General features: G+C 50.9%; 1 protein-coding gene across 12 annotated transcripts in view; it reads left to right on the forward strand.

The window, feature by feature from the left end:
* The window catches only part of TACC2 (transforming acidic coiled-coil containing protein 2), a 234,451-nt gene that overhangs the window by 207,275 nt on the left and 12,441 nt on the right, over nt 1-14,735 (forward strand). For 10 of the 12 annotated variants that reach the window (XM_047761104.1, XM_047761099.1, XM_047761105.1 and 7 more), the window contains 7 exons: nt 169-230; nt 1,235-1,350; nt 2,760-2,931; nt 4,223-4,363; nt 5,230-5,319; nt 12,551-12,694; nt 13,386-13,462. In XM_047761104.1, the coding sequence (XP_047617060.1) occupies nt 169-230; nt 1,235-1,350; nt 2,760-2,931; nt 4,223-4,363; nt 5,230-5,319; nt 12,551-12,694; nt 13,386-13,462 (802 nt within the window). The remainder of the gene's footprint in view (nt 1-168; nt 231-1,234; nt 1,351-2,759; nt 2,932-4,222; nt 4,364-5,229; nt 5,320-12,550; nt 12,695-13,385; nt 13,463-14,735) is intronic. The other 2 variants (XM_047761106.1, XM_047761107.1) reach the window with 1 other exon arrangement.

Here is a 14,735-nt window from a genome sequence, read left to right on the forward strand (position 1 = left end):
TAGCTGGGTTGAGCCTCCCCTTTGGACTGTATCAGAAATCTCAGTCAGTGGACATTCTCAAAAGCGTCAAGCTTATTCTGGGCCCCACCATGCCCAGCCCAAATCTTTCCATTTTATTCTCGGGCACTAAGCCTTCCTTTTTTTTTTTTTTTTTTTTTTTTTTTGCAGAGTTGGATTACAGAAACTCCTATGAAATCGAATATATGGAGAAAATTGGTTCTTCCTTACCTGTAAGTTCTTCTGCCTCCAGGCAGCAGGGGATTTGCTCTCCCCGCCCTGTTTTCTTTTCTTTTCTTTTTTCTTTTCTTATCTTTTCTTTTCTTTTGGGGGGGTCAGTTTGGTGAACTGCGGCTTAGGGGGGTGGGAGGTGGGGTTTGAGGTTTGTGTCAGTCCACTTGAGATGCCATTTCCAGGGATAAAATGATAAGATGCAGTTAGACTTTCTGCTGAATTACTTCCCTAGACTGAGAAAGAACTAGTGAGAGATTTCTTTTAAAAAAGTGGAGGGAGGGGTTTGTTTGTTTTTAAGGTATACTGTTATCTGTTTTCTTCAGATTAATTGCTTTATAGAACTGAAGAATGTCCCTTTAGGCAATAAGCCTTGCCCCCATCTCTCTTTTGATGGGCATCTGTTTCCCTGGCTTAATAGGTGCTGCTGCCGGGGCATCTGGTTCTGAGTGTGACCTCTTGCTCTGTGCTGCTGTCCAGCGATGCCTTCAGAGGCATGGAGATGCCCAGGAGGGCTTGTGTGACACTCAGCAGCCCCGATGTGTTACTCTTAGCCATCTTTCTCTCATCGCTCATGGACGTGGGGTTGCCGCTTCTACACCACGGTGTGCTGTAGGTCAGCACACCGGGCCCTCATGCTCGCCTCCCCATTCAACCATAGGCAACGGGGTCTTCCGTACCCCTCTGGTTCTTCTCCGTGGCCACTGTGGGTGCCCATCCTGAGAAGATGGCCAGCGAATGCCAAGGGGCTGAGCAGTGGGTAGCACACTCAGCATCACGGTCCTTCTCCCCCTAAACGTTCCTAGCTGCACATGGCCACACGTTCTCTCTCCTTCCTCTCCCCCCGACCCCGCGGCCAGCACTGCTTTTTCTTCTCTTCCGGTGGCTGGAGAAAAGTGAAGTTATCATGAGTTATCGGTCCCCATGGAAGAGTGCTCTGGTTTTCATCTCTGTAACATGTTGGGGCCACTGTGGCCCAGCTGACGTGTGACTTTAATCCCTGCAGCAGGATGACGCGGCCCCGAAGAAGCAGGCCTTGTACCTTATGTTTGATACTTCTGAGGAGAGCCCGGTCAAGTCTCCCCCCGTCCGGATGTCGGAATCCCCGACGCCGTGTTCAGGGTACGGCTTCCCCAGGCGGAGGTCCCCAGGCCTCACAGCACCTGCACTGCTCCCCTGACCCCAGGTCCTTTGCACACACTCGGGCGGCTCTAATGTCCATCTCTCTTGGTGGAACGGACGCAGACGTGGTGGGTTTGTCCCCGGCTGCCCTTTGGACTAAGGTGAAATCCTTTAGAGCTGCAGGTGTGATGAGCCCCTCCTTTCACCTCCCATCACACACACCACTTGATTTGGTGATATGTCCCATGGGAGGTAGCTCGCACGGCATTCAGGACCTGGATCCCACTTCTGGACCTTATGGATGGTTTGACCTGGTGCAGGTTACTCGACCCTCCTGGGCTGCAGTAAACTCGCATATAAAGTGAGTCATTGTCACGTCGATTCTGCAGGGATTTTAGGAAGATGAATTGAGGCTCGCAGTCTTCAGGCATCCCCCTGGTTGCCATGGGGATAAACATACCTGTCTAAAAAGCCATTGGGAGGATTAAATTGAGATGCTGTAAGGAAGGCTCTTGTCACTGGGCCTGGCACAAATGAAGTGCCTGATAAACATTTTTTATTAATACAGATGTGAAGGGCGTTCCCATTGTGGCTCAGCAGGTTAAGAACCCGACATAGTGTCTGTGAGGATGTGGGTGCCATCGGTCCATGGCCTTGCTCAGTGGGTTATGGATCCGGTTTTGCTGTAAGCTGTGGCATAGGTCGCAGATGTGGCTCAGAACCCAGGTTGCTTTGGCTGTGGCGTAGGCCAGTAGCTGCAGCTCCAATTTGACCCCTAGCCTGGGAACTTCCATATGCTGCATGTGTGGCCATAAAAAAAACCAAAGCAGAACAAAAAAACCAGATGTGAATATAAGCATCCATCAGGGTCCTGTTGGGAGCTGTTCTGAGCTGGATGAGGGTGGGGTGTCCCGCTAAGATGGGAACCTTCTTGTCCCTCCTACCTGCCTTTTTCACTGAGCAGGAGGGAAAGCTCTTGCTTTGTCTTTCCACACTTGCTCCAGAATCTGCCCAGGAGATGGGGAGTGAGGTGACGATATTTCAGCAGCAATAATTGTGCCTTGAGACAGGCAGTGTATCGAGTGCTTTATGTGCAGGCGGCATATCCCTTGATCTTCCTGGAGTTACAGTACCACCTCTTTCCTATGGTGCGCAGCCAAGGGACTGGCAGTCTGCTCAGCACCAGAGCTCGTGCCCTCAGCCAATGGCATCTGCCCTTCTGGCCATCCCTTGTCAGCAGGCCTTCGGCGGCGGGGGCCGGTCCTCCCTCCACCCAGGACCTGCCCGTTTCCCTCGGGGAGTATAATAACCCTGGAAGTCCAGGATCCCTTGGGATGTTAGCAGCGGCATCCTGGCTCATTTCAGTGGGATTTCCAACACACACTTTAACATGCTCTTTGCTTCCTCAGCTCAAGTTTCGAGGAGACTGAAGCTCTTGTGAACGCTGGGGCTAAGATCCAGCATCCCGTCACACGAGGGCTGGCCCCCAACCAGGAGCCACACTTGCAGGTGCCAGAGAAATCCTCCCAGAAAGAGCTGGAGGCCATGGCCTTGGGCACCGCGTCAGAAGTGATTGAAATTGTAAGTGGGGTCAGAGGGGCCCCGAGATCACTGCGGGTGAGCCCCAGGCCAGCCGGGTCCCCTCACCCCGCAGGCCACGCCTTCAGAGCAACACTCACCGGGCACCCGGGTGGGACCCCACCCTGTCCTGGCTACAGAAGCCAGCCTAGGAGACCCACCCATAACGATGAGAAAAAATCTGTCCTCACCAATGCGGTTTTGCAGTCCTCACCGGCACACTTTCTGTGCCTTCAGGGTTATCCATTTTCCACTTCTAGCCCCTAAGGGCTGAACTATTGCTTTAAGCTGCGCCTGGCTTCTCCGTTCTCTGTGGCAAAGGGCAGAGTTTGGTAAAGTAGGGGCCGTCCTTTTGAGGGGCAGTTGGTTCTCCTGGGCCTTGGTGACGGGCAGTTCCTCCTGTTTATAGACCAGAACTTAGACTTCTTCCCCCCCTACCCCGACCACTGTGGAGCTTGCCGAGCAAATACACCTGAGCCGAAGGCCTCACCCCCAACCCCCATGCATCTAAAACAGGCCCTCTTTCTAGCTGAATTTTATTTTTACTTTTTTTTCCCCTCCCTCCTGGCAATCCCCAAGAGGGCTGGAGGCCATTGATTTAGCGTGTCGCTTTGTTGTTCCAGATTAGTAAACATTCACCTATCTCATGCATCAAATATTTGTTGAGCCCCTACTGCCCGTCTGGCAGTTGGACACTGGAAAAATAATAGCGAGCAGAAAGAGAGACCAGACAGGACTCAGACTGTCTCTCAAGTCCATACTGTGCAGGACTCGTGCTTGATTCACCTTCTGCAAAGTTGGCTTCTGACTTTGAAGGCTTTCTGTTCTACCAGGAGATACCTTTTTGTTTGTTTGAGATCATCTTCCCCTTATTTAGAGAGTGAGCTTTCCCCAAACTTTGGTTTCGTTGTTGACCCTGGAAGGTATTTCCTTGATGAGTTCTGTTTGGAGACCCCGTCACCTGTATTGTCTCCCACCCGCTGAGATTTTCAAGTAAATAAGCGAAGGCTTACTTTCCTCCCAGCAGCCGGTTCCTGAGTGAGGGGGCTGGGGGTGAGGAGGGCACCCCAGGCTGTGCTTTGGGGGAGGGGGGCGGGCCTGCCAGTCTCCAGATGAGCATGGGCAGCACGTGGGAGTCAGACCAGATGATAAGGGACGTGTTGGCACCTAACCGCTACTGTCTGTAGCCTTAAGGCGGGAATGTCCAGCCCCTGGATGTGTGGTCCTTGCTTGGAACCAATGTCACTCTGCTCTCCTCTGTCTTTCCTCTGTGTCCTCTTCTGCTGGTCTTCAGACAGCTCCCGAGGGTTCCTTTGCCTCTGCTGATGCCCTCCTCAGCAGGCTGGCTCATCCGGCCTCTCTCTGTGGTGCGCTTGACTATCTGGAACCCGACTTAGCAGAAAAGAACCCCCCAGTATTTGCTCAGAAACTTCAGGTTTGTAGCCCATGTGTGACCTTTGGGAGTTTGTCCAAACCTCAGTAGAGAATGAACCTCCGACCTCCAAAATGCGAGGAGACAGGATTTATTGAAGCAGTGCCGGGAATGTTCCAGATGGAATAGCTTCCCCTCAAGGGCTGATTGATGTGGTGTTCTTTACCCAGGCCGCCAAAACGATATAAATTGTGTCGTTATGTATGGAACAAACCGTTAGTATTTCGGTTTGGAGATTTGGGCCCAGTCATTTTTCAGAAGTTGGGATGGCCCCCCAAAGCAGTTTTTGTGATTTATTCATGGAATCAAGGGTATGAGCTCACCATCGGGCCAAGCTATTTATATATACGGAGCTACCTCAGACTCTCATGGAGGTAACATCTGGACTCAGGTCTTGCTTACATCTGGAACCAAAACAATTCTCTAGACTCGGTGCTTTCCGTGTGACAGCTTAATCTGAAAGCCTCTCGACTGGGTTCAGAGCCAGCCTGGAGATTGCTGACAGTCTTTTGAGAGATGCAAATCGTTGGCCACCTTCCACATGAACGAGACCCAAGGAGAGCATCCAAAGGAAACAGGGCATTACACATTGTGACTCCCTTCTAAAACTCGTTTCATGTCTGATGGCATAGGACTTCCTGGCAGACATTCCGAAGGGTGAATTTAGAAAAGAAAAAAAAAAGGAAATTAAACACTTATTTCATGATCTGCTGAGGTGTTCGTTGTGAAAGAAAGCCGGCGTGTGTGTTTTCCCAAGTACTTGTCATGATGCATTCACATGGCCCATTCGTTTCTGGGTGTGGGAAACATCTCCGTCCTGTCTCGGTGCGTGTCCCCCGCCGTTCGCTCATTCCCCACCCCTCCGGCAGGAGGAGTTAGAGTTTGCCATCATGCGGATAGAAGCCCTGAAGCTGGCCAGGCAGATCGCCCTGGCTTCCCGTAGCCGCCAGGACACCAAGGTACCGGTTTGCTGCTGCTGCTGCTGCTGCTGTGTGTGCCGCCTCTTGAGAATGTCGTGTGGCCCAGAAGCTTCTTTGCTAACCAAGGCCAGGCAGGTGTTTGACAAAGGGTGATTTTCCAAAAAGCTAAAAGCGTCAATCGTGCATAAATACACCCCGAACACATGTCTTAGGTGTCAGGCAATAGTGAAGGAACCAGCAGGACAGCAAAGCAGATCGAATGGAGGAAAAGAATAGAAACCGGTGTCTGGTGGGTGGGTAAGGAAGCTCAACTAAAAACTGCAAGTTTTTTGTTTTGTTTTGTCTTTTTGCCATTTCTTCGGCCGCTCCCGCGGCATATGGAGGTTCCCAGGCTAGGGGTCTAATCAGAGCTGTAGCCACCGGCCTACACCACAGCCACAGCAACGCGGAATCCGAGCCTCGTCTGCACCCTACACCACAGCTCATGGCAACGCCAGATCCTCAACCCACTGAGCAAGGCCAGGGATCGAACCTGCAACCTCATGATTCCTGGTCGGATTCGTTAACCACTGAGCCACGACAGGAACTCCGTAAAACTGCAGGTTTGATATAAAACTGGCTGAGTACTTCCTACAGACATCATTTGCTTTTCTACTGATTAAGAGTAATTTTCAGCTTTTCTGTTTTCTTCAATTTCCTATCTAATTGTACTGGGACGGGACCCTAATCAATAGTGAGGAGGTGAAAACAAGGCCTATTCCTCCCCCTTAGGAAGCTCCGGTGTCCAGTGACCCTCAGGCCAGGATCAAAAGGATTGCAGAAAAGCCCTCCTTTTCTGGAAGGGGAGAGAGTAAATATTTCTGACTTCACGGGCATCTGTTCGCTGTAACAACTGCTCAGCTCCGGCACCACAGCTCTGCCAAGGCACCAGTGGACCCCCCATGGATGAGTGGGTGCGGCGGGTTCCAGTAAAACCCTTTTTACAGAAAAGGGCAACAGGCCATTTGGCCCACACTCCACAGTCTGCCACCCCTTCTCTGAGTGCAATGTTGACAGGACCTGGGGAGGTTGTTTTGCCTGGCCTCCAGGTTTAGGCTAATTTTTCTTAACAATTGGAACGAGTGCCTGATGACAGCAAAACGGCACACGGTCCAGGGAGGTTCAGACCAGCCCCAGGGCTGGTGGTGGGCCTGGCCTTGGAGGAACCCCCCTTCCCTCCCCAATGTCCCACCCCCAGTTGGCAGCCCAGCAAACCTGGGCCGTCAGACCGAGACTGGGCCCCATGGTGCTCTGTGGGGTTGAACGAGGTGGGGAGCCTCTCTGAGCCCCAGTTTCTCCATCTGGGGCAGGAGGCTGATAGCAGCGACTTCACAGGTTGCTGTGAGACTAGAGGTGGCATGGGGGGTGCCGCAGCGCACACAGAAGCGTGCATCAGCAGAAGCTGCTGGGGGCTGATGCGATAGATGCTCCTGGGATCTCTCCTCCATCCCATTTTACAGATGGGGAAAACGGAGCCTCAGAACCAGCCCAAGGCCTGCCTGAATCACCAAGTGGGAGCCCCCTGTTGCTCGTCCATCTCAAGCAACAGCTCATGTGGCGGAGGGGCCAGTGCTTCCCCCCATCCCTGGTCCCTGGTACCAGCTTTGGCCTTGAGGTCCCCCCTCACCCCAGTTTGGTTTCTCTGGAGCCAAAGGGGGACCCCCTTCCAAGACACTTCTCAGTGAGAAAAGGGAGTCACCATGGGCGTTCAGACTGGGAACACTGGGCAAGGACAAGCATGTCAACCCAGGTCGCTGATGTCCTTATTCTTGTGGCCAACCCAGAAACTTGGGTTTAATTTCTGTGAAAATGAGGTTTTTAGAAAGTATTAAGCAGTGTGGAATCTGTCCCCATTAGGTATGTATTTTTTGCTATCCCTCGGCTGTGGCTTAAACACGGAATGGATGGCTTCGAGTTTGGCCCCTATCAATAAGCTTTATTCCTCTCCAGAAGTCTGAGGCAGACTCGAGCCTGTTCTAAGTCGTTCCCATTGATGATAAACATTCAGGACTGTCTGGCCCCCTACCTCCCTCCCCAGCGACGTCCAGCAGTTGACATCCAGTCAGCTACAGCCTGTTCTGAGACTGTGTGTCCCGACTTTGATTTAGAAAATCCTGTCGCATGAATCTTCTGACTATGGTTTGGAGAGAGAGCCCTGCTTTCTCCGTATTATTCCAGAAGGACGTGTCAGAAGAAATATGCCATAGGGATAGAAGTATCTTGGAAGATGAGAAACATTTTTCTCTACTGTAGGAACTTGCACCGCTTTTGTTAAGAAGTGTGTTATCTCGTGACCTTGGCCCGTGGAAAGTGTAGCCCCCGAGCCCTGGGGGGTCCACTTACCCAAACCCAGTCAGGTTTCCGTGGGAGACTGCGTTGCCCCTTAGCGCCCTGGAAACTGCTGATACATAGAAAGCAAACAGCAGCCATATATCCGGTTTGCTCTTTTTTCTGCCCGTGTATTTCAGCAGCAGGTGACTGGCCCAGTCTTTTCTGGCAGCGTGATCTTAAACTGTTGCTAACACAAGATGAAATCACTCAGAATGTACTGAGGGGGTGACAAGCATACGGAATGGAGTGGGGGTGATTCCTGGTCCCTCCTTCGAGCAGCCCCAGTGTTTCCCTTGAGACTGTGGAGCCAGCTTTCCAGGGACTGCAGTGCGGTTTTCTCTGTCTCATTCACCAGAAAACGTTAGTGGGAGTTCCCATTGTGGTTCAGCAGTAACCAGCCCGACTAGTATCCATGAAGACAAAGGTTTAGTCCCTGGCCTTGATCAGTGGGTTACAGATCCGGCGTTGCTGTGAGCTGTGGTGTAGGTCACAGACACATCTTGAATCTGGGGTTGCTGTGACTTGGCATAGGCCAGCAGCTATAGCTTCAATTCAACCCCCAGCCTGGAAACTTCCATATGCCATGGTTGTGGGCCCTAAAAAGCAAAAAAAAAAAAAAAAAAAAAAAAAAAAAAAAAAAAAAACAAACAACCCTACTAAAATTTTGGAGTTCCCTTGTGGTGCAGCAGGTTAAGGATCCAGCTTTGTCACTGCTGTGGCCTGGGTTCAGTCCCTGGCCTGGGAATTTCCACGTGCCATGGGTGTGGCCAAATTTTTTTTTTTAAACCACTATAGTTGTGCCTTGTCTACATTCAAGGCATTTGTTCAGAAACAAGATTAGAAATGAGGGCAACCCCACAGGGACTGGAGGGTCAGACTCCTTATCGCTTTCCTTCCACGCGCTTCTGGTAGAACTGAGCTCACTTGCGTCCTCCTGGGGGGAGGGTCTGTCCAGGCCACTGGCTGTGCGGTGCAGCTGCCCTGAACTCACCACTAAACCAGGATGGATAGAACCTAAGCGTCTCTAGGGCTTTCCAGGGGCTGCAGGGCCCAGGGATCGATTCCATGTGTGTGTATAACACGTACTGGTTGTGGTCCCTAAAGCCACTGGCCTTTCTGGGCAAGAAGGATGTTACATAAAGAATGATGGATGTGTCTGCCTAACTTTGGACCAAGGATCATACAAAAGGCAAGCAGGGGGAGTCCTGGAAAACAGGCTCCACAGGGGAAAGAAAGAGTATTAAGCCTCAGTGTCTGATTCCTCCAAGAGGCTTGGCCCATAAAGGCAGATGCCGGCCTTGTCTCGGCATTAGTGGGAGAAGGAATCAGGTTTGGGGCAACCTGTCTAGTGAATGAGCAGCCTGACATCAGAGGTTCCTCTCTTGGGCTGTTTCCAGAAGCCACCTACCCAAGACACTCCACCACATGATGGCTGGATCCCACAGGAACCCTCTGAAGAGCAGTGACAGAGGGCAGGCACCTGGCTTTCAGCTGATGTGCCGGCTTTGAGGTGTGGTCATCACCTGTAGCTTGTGTTGAGGGCCGAGGCTCTGCCTTGACCCAGTGGGAAGGAGTGGCCGGTTGTTGCTGGTGGCGCCCTCTTGTGGGAGTGGAATAGCCCCTCTGGTTTGCCGTCCTGAACTTGAGACCTGCCTGGAGGTGGCATGGGGATGAACCTACTCTCTGTCTGGCCTGGCTCCACGTGGCACCGACATCCCCACCAGGCACACCAGCACGTGTCCGTGCTCCATGACCTTGGCCCGGCTTTCCAAGGACGGTGATCCTGCCTTGGTACCCGACATGGCAGCTTCCGCTGAGGTCTGGCAACAGGGGATTGGCCGCAAGAGGACTGTGAGACTGGGTGATGACAGGACCCCCAGCCCTTGGCTGCAGGGCCAGAAGGACTCCAGGTTATGAGGTCTGCAAGTCTGACCGGGGTGACAGTGGCCTAGGGATCCTCAAAGGAGCCAAGATTTGAAGGAGTGGATTGAAGGGGTAGAAGCTGGTTCCAGAGGCCTGTCCTGTCTGAGTCACGGTCATTTCACATTTTAATCTGTGATTCTCGTGGCTTTGGGGCTCCTCTAAAGTAGCAAGTGGGAGATGATGTGAGAGAAACAAAGCTTCGATCTCAGCCTGATTTAAAACATCAGCAAGAGACAACCCTATTAATTTCCGTTTAAAGCAATTCTTGGTTGTAAAAGAAAACAACTTAACACATCCGATATGTGGGGAGTAATTGAAATGGCCTCTGAAGTCATCAGGCTTCTTTATTGGAAACTCCAGGCTAGTGAATCTCTGTAGCTGGTAGGAACCGCTTGCATTTACTTAGGTCATTGTTTTGTTTTGTCTTGTTTTTCACCTCCTTCCTTGTTTTACAAAGGACTTTAGGCAGCTTGAAGATCATTAATTCCTTCATTGATCATGCTTTCTGCCCAGTATGATAAAGGTAGCTTTATTTTTTATTTTTTTATTTTTTTGTCTTTTAGGGCTGCATCCACGGCATGTGGAGCTTCCCAGGCTAGGGGTCCATTCAGAGCTGTAGCTGCTGGCCGACGCCACAGCCACAGCAATGAGGGATCTGAGCCACATCTGCGACCTACACCACAGCTCACGGTAATGCTAGAAGATCTCTTAACCCACGGAGCAAGGCCAGGGATCAAACCTGTGTCCTCATGGACGCTAGTCGGGTTCGTTAACCGCTGAGCCACGATAGGAACGCCGATAAAGGTAATTTTAGTTCATTTTCTCTTATACATCAGAGAGCTGGATTATTTTTTTGGCCGCACCTCTGGCATATGGAAGATCCTAAGCCAGGGATCGAATCCCAGCCACAGCTGCAGCTGGGCACTGCCAGATCCTTAACTCACTGTGCCAGGCTGGGAAATCGAACCCAAGCCACTGCAGAGGCAACACCGGATCCTTTTCCTGCTGTGCCACAGCCAGAACTTCAGAGAGCTGATTTATTTTGAGTCAATTTAAATCTCTCTCTGGAGAACCTTTTGGCCAAATCCTAGACCCTCAATTCTTTCGTCATCAGAGGGACCAGCATGAGTTAGATGGTGTCTAAGGTTCTTTCCATTTTGAAATTTTATTCTGATTTTTTTTTTTCAAAGAACACATTGTTTAAGCTAGAGAAACAGGTTTTGTACAACTCCTCTTCAAGTTGGTGTTTTGAACTTTCTCCATAAATGTAAATACTGAGTCTTGGTGTCATTTTCCGTTTACTTTCTCAGAAGGTTCCTGTTTGACAAGTAGAAACTTGAGAACATTTCAGACAGCAGAGATTAACCCCTGCATGGGGAAGGCTCAGCACGCTGATCTGGTGGCAGCTTTCTCCTGGAAAGTCAGCCTGTCTGCTCCTGAGGGCTTTAACTTGTGTTCTGCTCAAACATCCTATAACAGAGGCCTCTTTACAACCCAAGGCTGAAAGATCACATCATCCCATTTGACAGCTGGGCATGTCCCCAGGGCCTCTCTGGTTGAACTGGCGCCGTGCTCCCTTTGGAGCAGCAGCAGCCATGCTGGTCCCAACATCAAGGCCAGGCAGGGGCAGCGAAACACACCCAGCAGATGCTTGTTCCCAGACACCATAAACCACTTAGTTCATTGTGCATGTGCCCCGCTAACTGATCCTAACAAGGTCACCTCCAGTCCTATCCATTAAACTTGCACCTAAGCTCTCCCAAGCTCCTTCTGTGAGGCTATAGCCGGGTAAGCGCTGTTCCCTGAATGAAGAGAGAAATCCCGCTCAAGCACCTTCGAATGCACCCCCTTCCCAGTTGCTGTTGGTCCTTGAACCTCATCTGCTTCCATTTACAAGATAAGTCCTCACTGTTCTTTTTGCAAATCTCTCTCTCTCTCCTGTACCTCAGGGTTGTGTTCATGGCTCTGTTTCTTATGCATTTCCCAGGGAAGAATCAGCTGCCCTCCACCTGTTAGACCCCCGGTACTTCACATCGAATGAGACCCTAGTAAGCAGGGTGGAGGGTGGCCTTGGCACCCACGATGGGCCAGGAGGTTAATGAATAGGACGGAGGGTGTGATTGGTTTGGCGTTTCTTTTGCAGTAGAACTAGATTGACAACCCCGCTGTGCTGGTTGCCGACGCTCCTAACACTGCATTTTGAGTGTGTTGGAAATTGCCAAGCATTTGTGTCAGTAAGCACAGACCTGGCCTCCCTCCCAGGAGGCTGGTGACTGTCCAGCATCCGTCGTGGGGGGCGGGGAATCACACCGCTTGTCTAGGGTCTTATCAGCAAACGTGGATCATTGTCAGTGATCTAGGCTTCAGTTTTTCCTTTGACACTGTCCCTCCAACCTAACTCTTAGCTTTCAGCATCCAGAAACTAGCTCGTTGAAGGTGGTGTTGGTTGACAGCTACCGTTGGCTCAAGCTTTGCGTGAATCATATCCTTTCAAATGGAGCTAAACAAATGCCCCCTGAATTGAAATGTGGGCAGTCTTTAAAAAATGATCAGATCTGTGGTTATTCAGAACCAGACAAACAGAGAGTAGAATTCAATACCGGTCACCCTTGGGCTTTTATTTTGAAAGCGGAGCCTGCTGGAGGATGACCTTGGTTCTTCTGGGCTGCGCCTAAATGCCTCTGTGTCTGATACACGGCAGTGATAAATGGGCACCAGACATGCTTGACTCCAGGGACTGGGCGTTGGGGGGGGGGCAGCCATTAGCCCTTTTGTCCGCCTCTGCAGGTGCCAAATGACAGGTGTCCATAGAGCGCATCCAGCATGTCCCCCATTCGTTAGTCTCAGCGTTTTCTCATACTTTTTGACGTTCTCTGTTTCAAAACCATACAACTGACCCATTCATGAGAGGATGGATGCAGTGCGCTCTGTCACAGGCTGGATGTTAACTTTTTAAAACTTAAACACCATTCCACAGAGAGAAGCTACTCACCCAACAGATGTCTCCATCTCCAAAACAGCCTTGTACTCCCGCATTGGGTCGGCCGAGGTGGAGAAACCCACGGGCCTTCTGTTCCAGCCGCCGGATCTGGACTCTGCACTCCAGATCGCCAGGGCAGAGGTACTGCGGCCGGTGTGTGGCTTGGAGAAGGCAAGATCAGCCTGGGTGCCCCGGGAAAAGCTCTGGTTGTAAATAAACACATGTACCCACAGGGAGTTCCCGTTGTGGCTCTGCAGGTTAAGAACCTGACTCGTATCCATGAAGATGCGGGTACGATCCCTGCCTCTCTCAGTGGGTTAAGGAGCCTGCGTGGCTGTGGCTGTGGCATAGGCTGGCAGCTGCAGCTCCGGTTTGGCCCCTAGCCTGGGAATCTCCATGTGTCGCAGGTGCAGCACCCCCCTGCCCAAAATGGCAATAAATAAATAAATAAATAATATATGTACCCACAGCCCACAAAGCCAGCAACTTTGGACATAGATGTTTTCCTCTGTGGCCGGTTGGGGGGCCAGGGGGCGCCAACAGGCTTGTGATCTTGGACACTGTTGTTTGACAATCTTTGATTGACCTGGTCTGATTTACAGCAAAAAAAGCACACGCCTTTTGGTGGCTCTCCGTGGGCATTGTGCAAGCCTGATCTTTGGCTTCTTTCTGTCTCATGCTTGGGGAAATGCTCTCAGTACAGTTATTTATAAATATAGCAAGTTTTAATTCCATTTTTATTCAGCGTCTCCTTGTCTTGGCCTGTGAATTGCTCAGATCTGAATTCCCTCCTCTGGGGCCAACGCCTTCCTTTTCTTCTCCCTGATACTAGATCATAACCAAGGAGAGAGAGGTCTCAGAGTGGAAAGATAAATATGAAGAAAGCAGACGGGAAGTGATGGAAATGAGGTGAGTTGGGATGCTCGGGTTTCCTGGTACCTGGGGGGGTGCCTACCTGTGGTTTCATGCTCGCCGGAGCTGCTGCGGCTCATGGACAGTGTCCTCTACAAAAGCTTTCCTTTATTTCACAAGGCTCATATTGTCACAAAAGTATTCCTGGTATATTACTACTATCAAAATACCATGTGTGGAGTTCCCCTGTGGCTCAGAAGGTTAAGAACCCAACATAGTATCCGTGAAGATGTGGGTTTGATCCCTGGCTTCGGTGGGTTAAGGAACTCGTGTTTCCGCAAGCTATGGCTCGGATCTGGCGTTGCTATGGCTGTAGTGTAGGCTGGCAGCTGCAGCTCCAATTTGACCCCTAGCTTGGGAACTTCCATGTGCCAAAGGTGCAGCCTTAAAAAGGAAAAAAAGGAGTTCCCGTCGTGGCACAGTGGTTAACGAATCCGACTAGGAACCATGAGGTTGCGGGTTCGGTCCCTGCCCTTGCTCAGTGGGTTAACGATCCGGCGTTGCCGTGAGCTGTGGTGTAGGTCGCAGACACGGCTCGGATCCTGCGTTGCTGTGGCTCTGGCGTAGGCCAGTGGCTACAGCCCCGATTGGACCCCTAGCCTGGGAACCTCCATATGCCACGGGAGCGGCCCAAAGAAATAGCAAAAAGACAAAAAAAAAAAAAGGAAAAAAAATTACATATATATAAAACATCAACAATTTCTAAAAATTGGGAGTTCCCTGGTGGCTCAGTGGGTTAAGGAACTGATGTCACTGCTGTGGTTCAGGTTCAGTCTCTGGCCCAGGAACTTCTGCATGCTGCAGATGTGACAAGAAAAACAAACATCAAAAAAACCAGAACATGTGCATGAGTTAATGTAATCAAATAAACGTGTATATGTACAAAGAAAAACAAGGAGTTCCCATTTGTGGCTCAGTGGTTAACGAACCCAGCGTGTGTGTGTGTGTGTGTGTGTGTGTGTGTGTGTACAAAGAAAAACAAGGAGTTCCCGCTTGTGGCTCAGTGGTTAACGAACCCAGCTAGTATCCATGAGGATGCAGGCTTGACCCCTGGCCCTGCTCAGTGAGTTAAGGCTCTGATGTTGCTGTGAGCTGTGGTGTAGGTCACAAACTCAACTCAGATCCTTCATTGCTGTGGCTGTGGTGGAGGCCGGCAGCTACAGCTCCAATTCGACCCCTAGCTTGGGAACCTCCATGTGCCTTGAGGGTGGCCCCCCAAAAAAACAAACACTAAGGAAGACAAATCTCCTATTCAGCCTCTGGTTCTACA

The sequence above is a fragment of the Phacochoerus africanus genome, chromosome 15, assembly GCF_016906955.1.
Source record: "Phacochoerus africanus isolate WHEZ1 chromosome 15, ROS_Pafr_v1, whole genome shotgun sequence".
Lineage (NCBI taxonomy): Eukaryota > Metazoa > Chordata > Mammalia > Artiodactyla > Suidae > Phacochoerus > Phacochoerus africanus.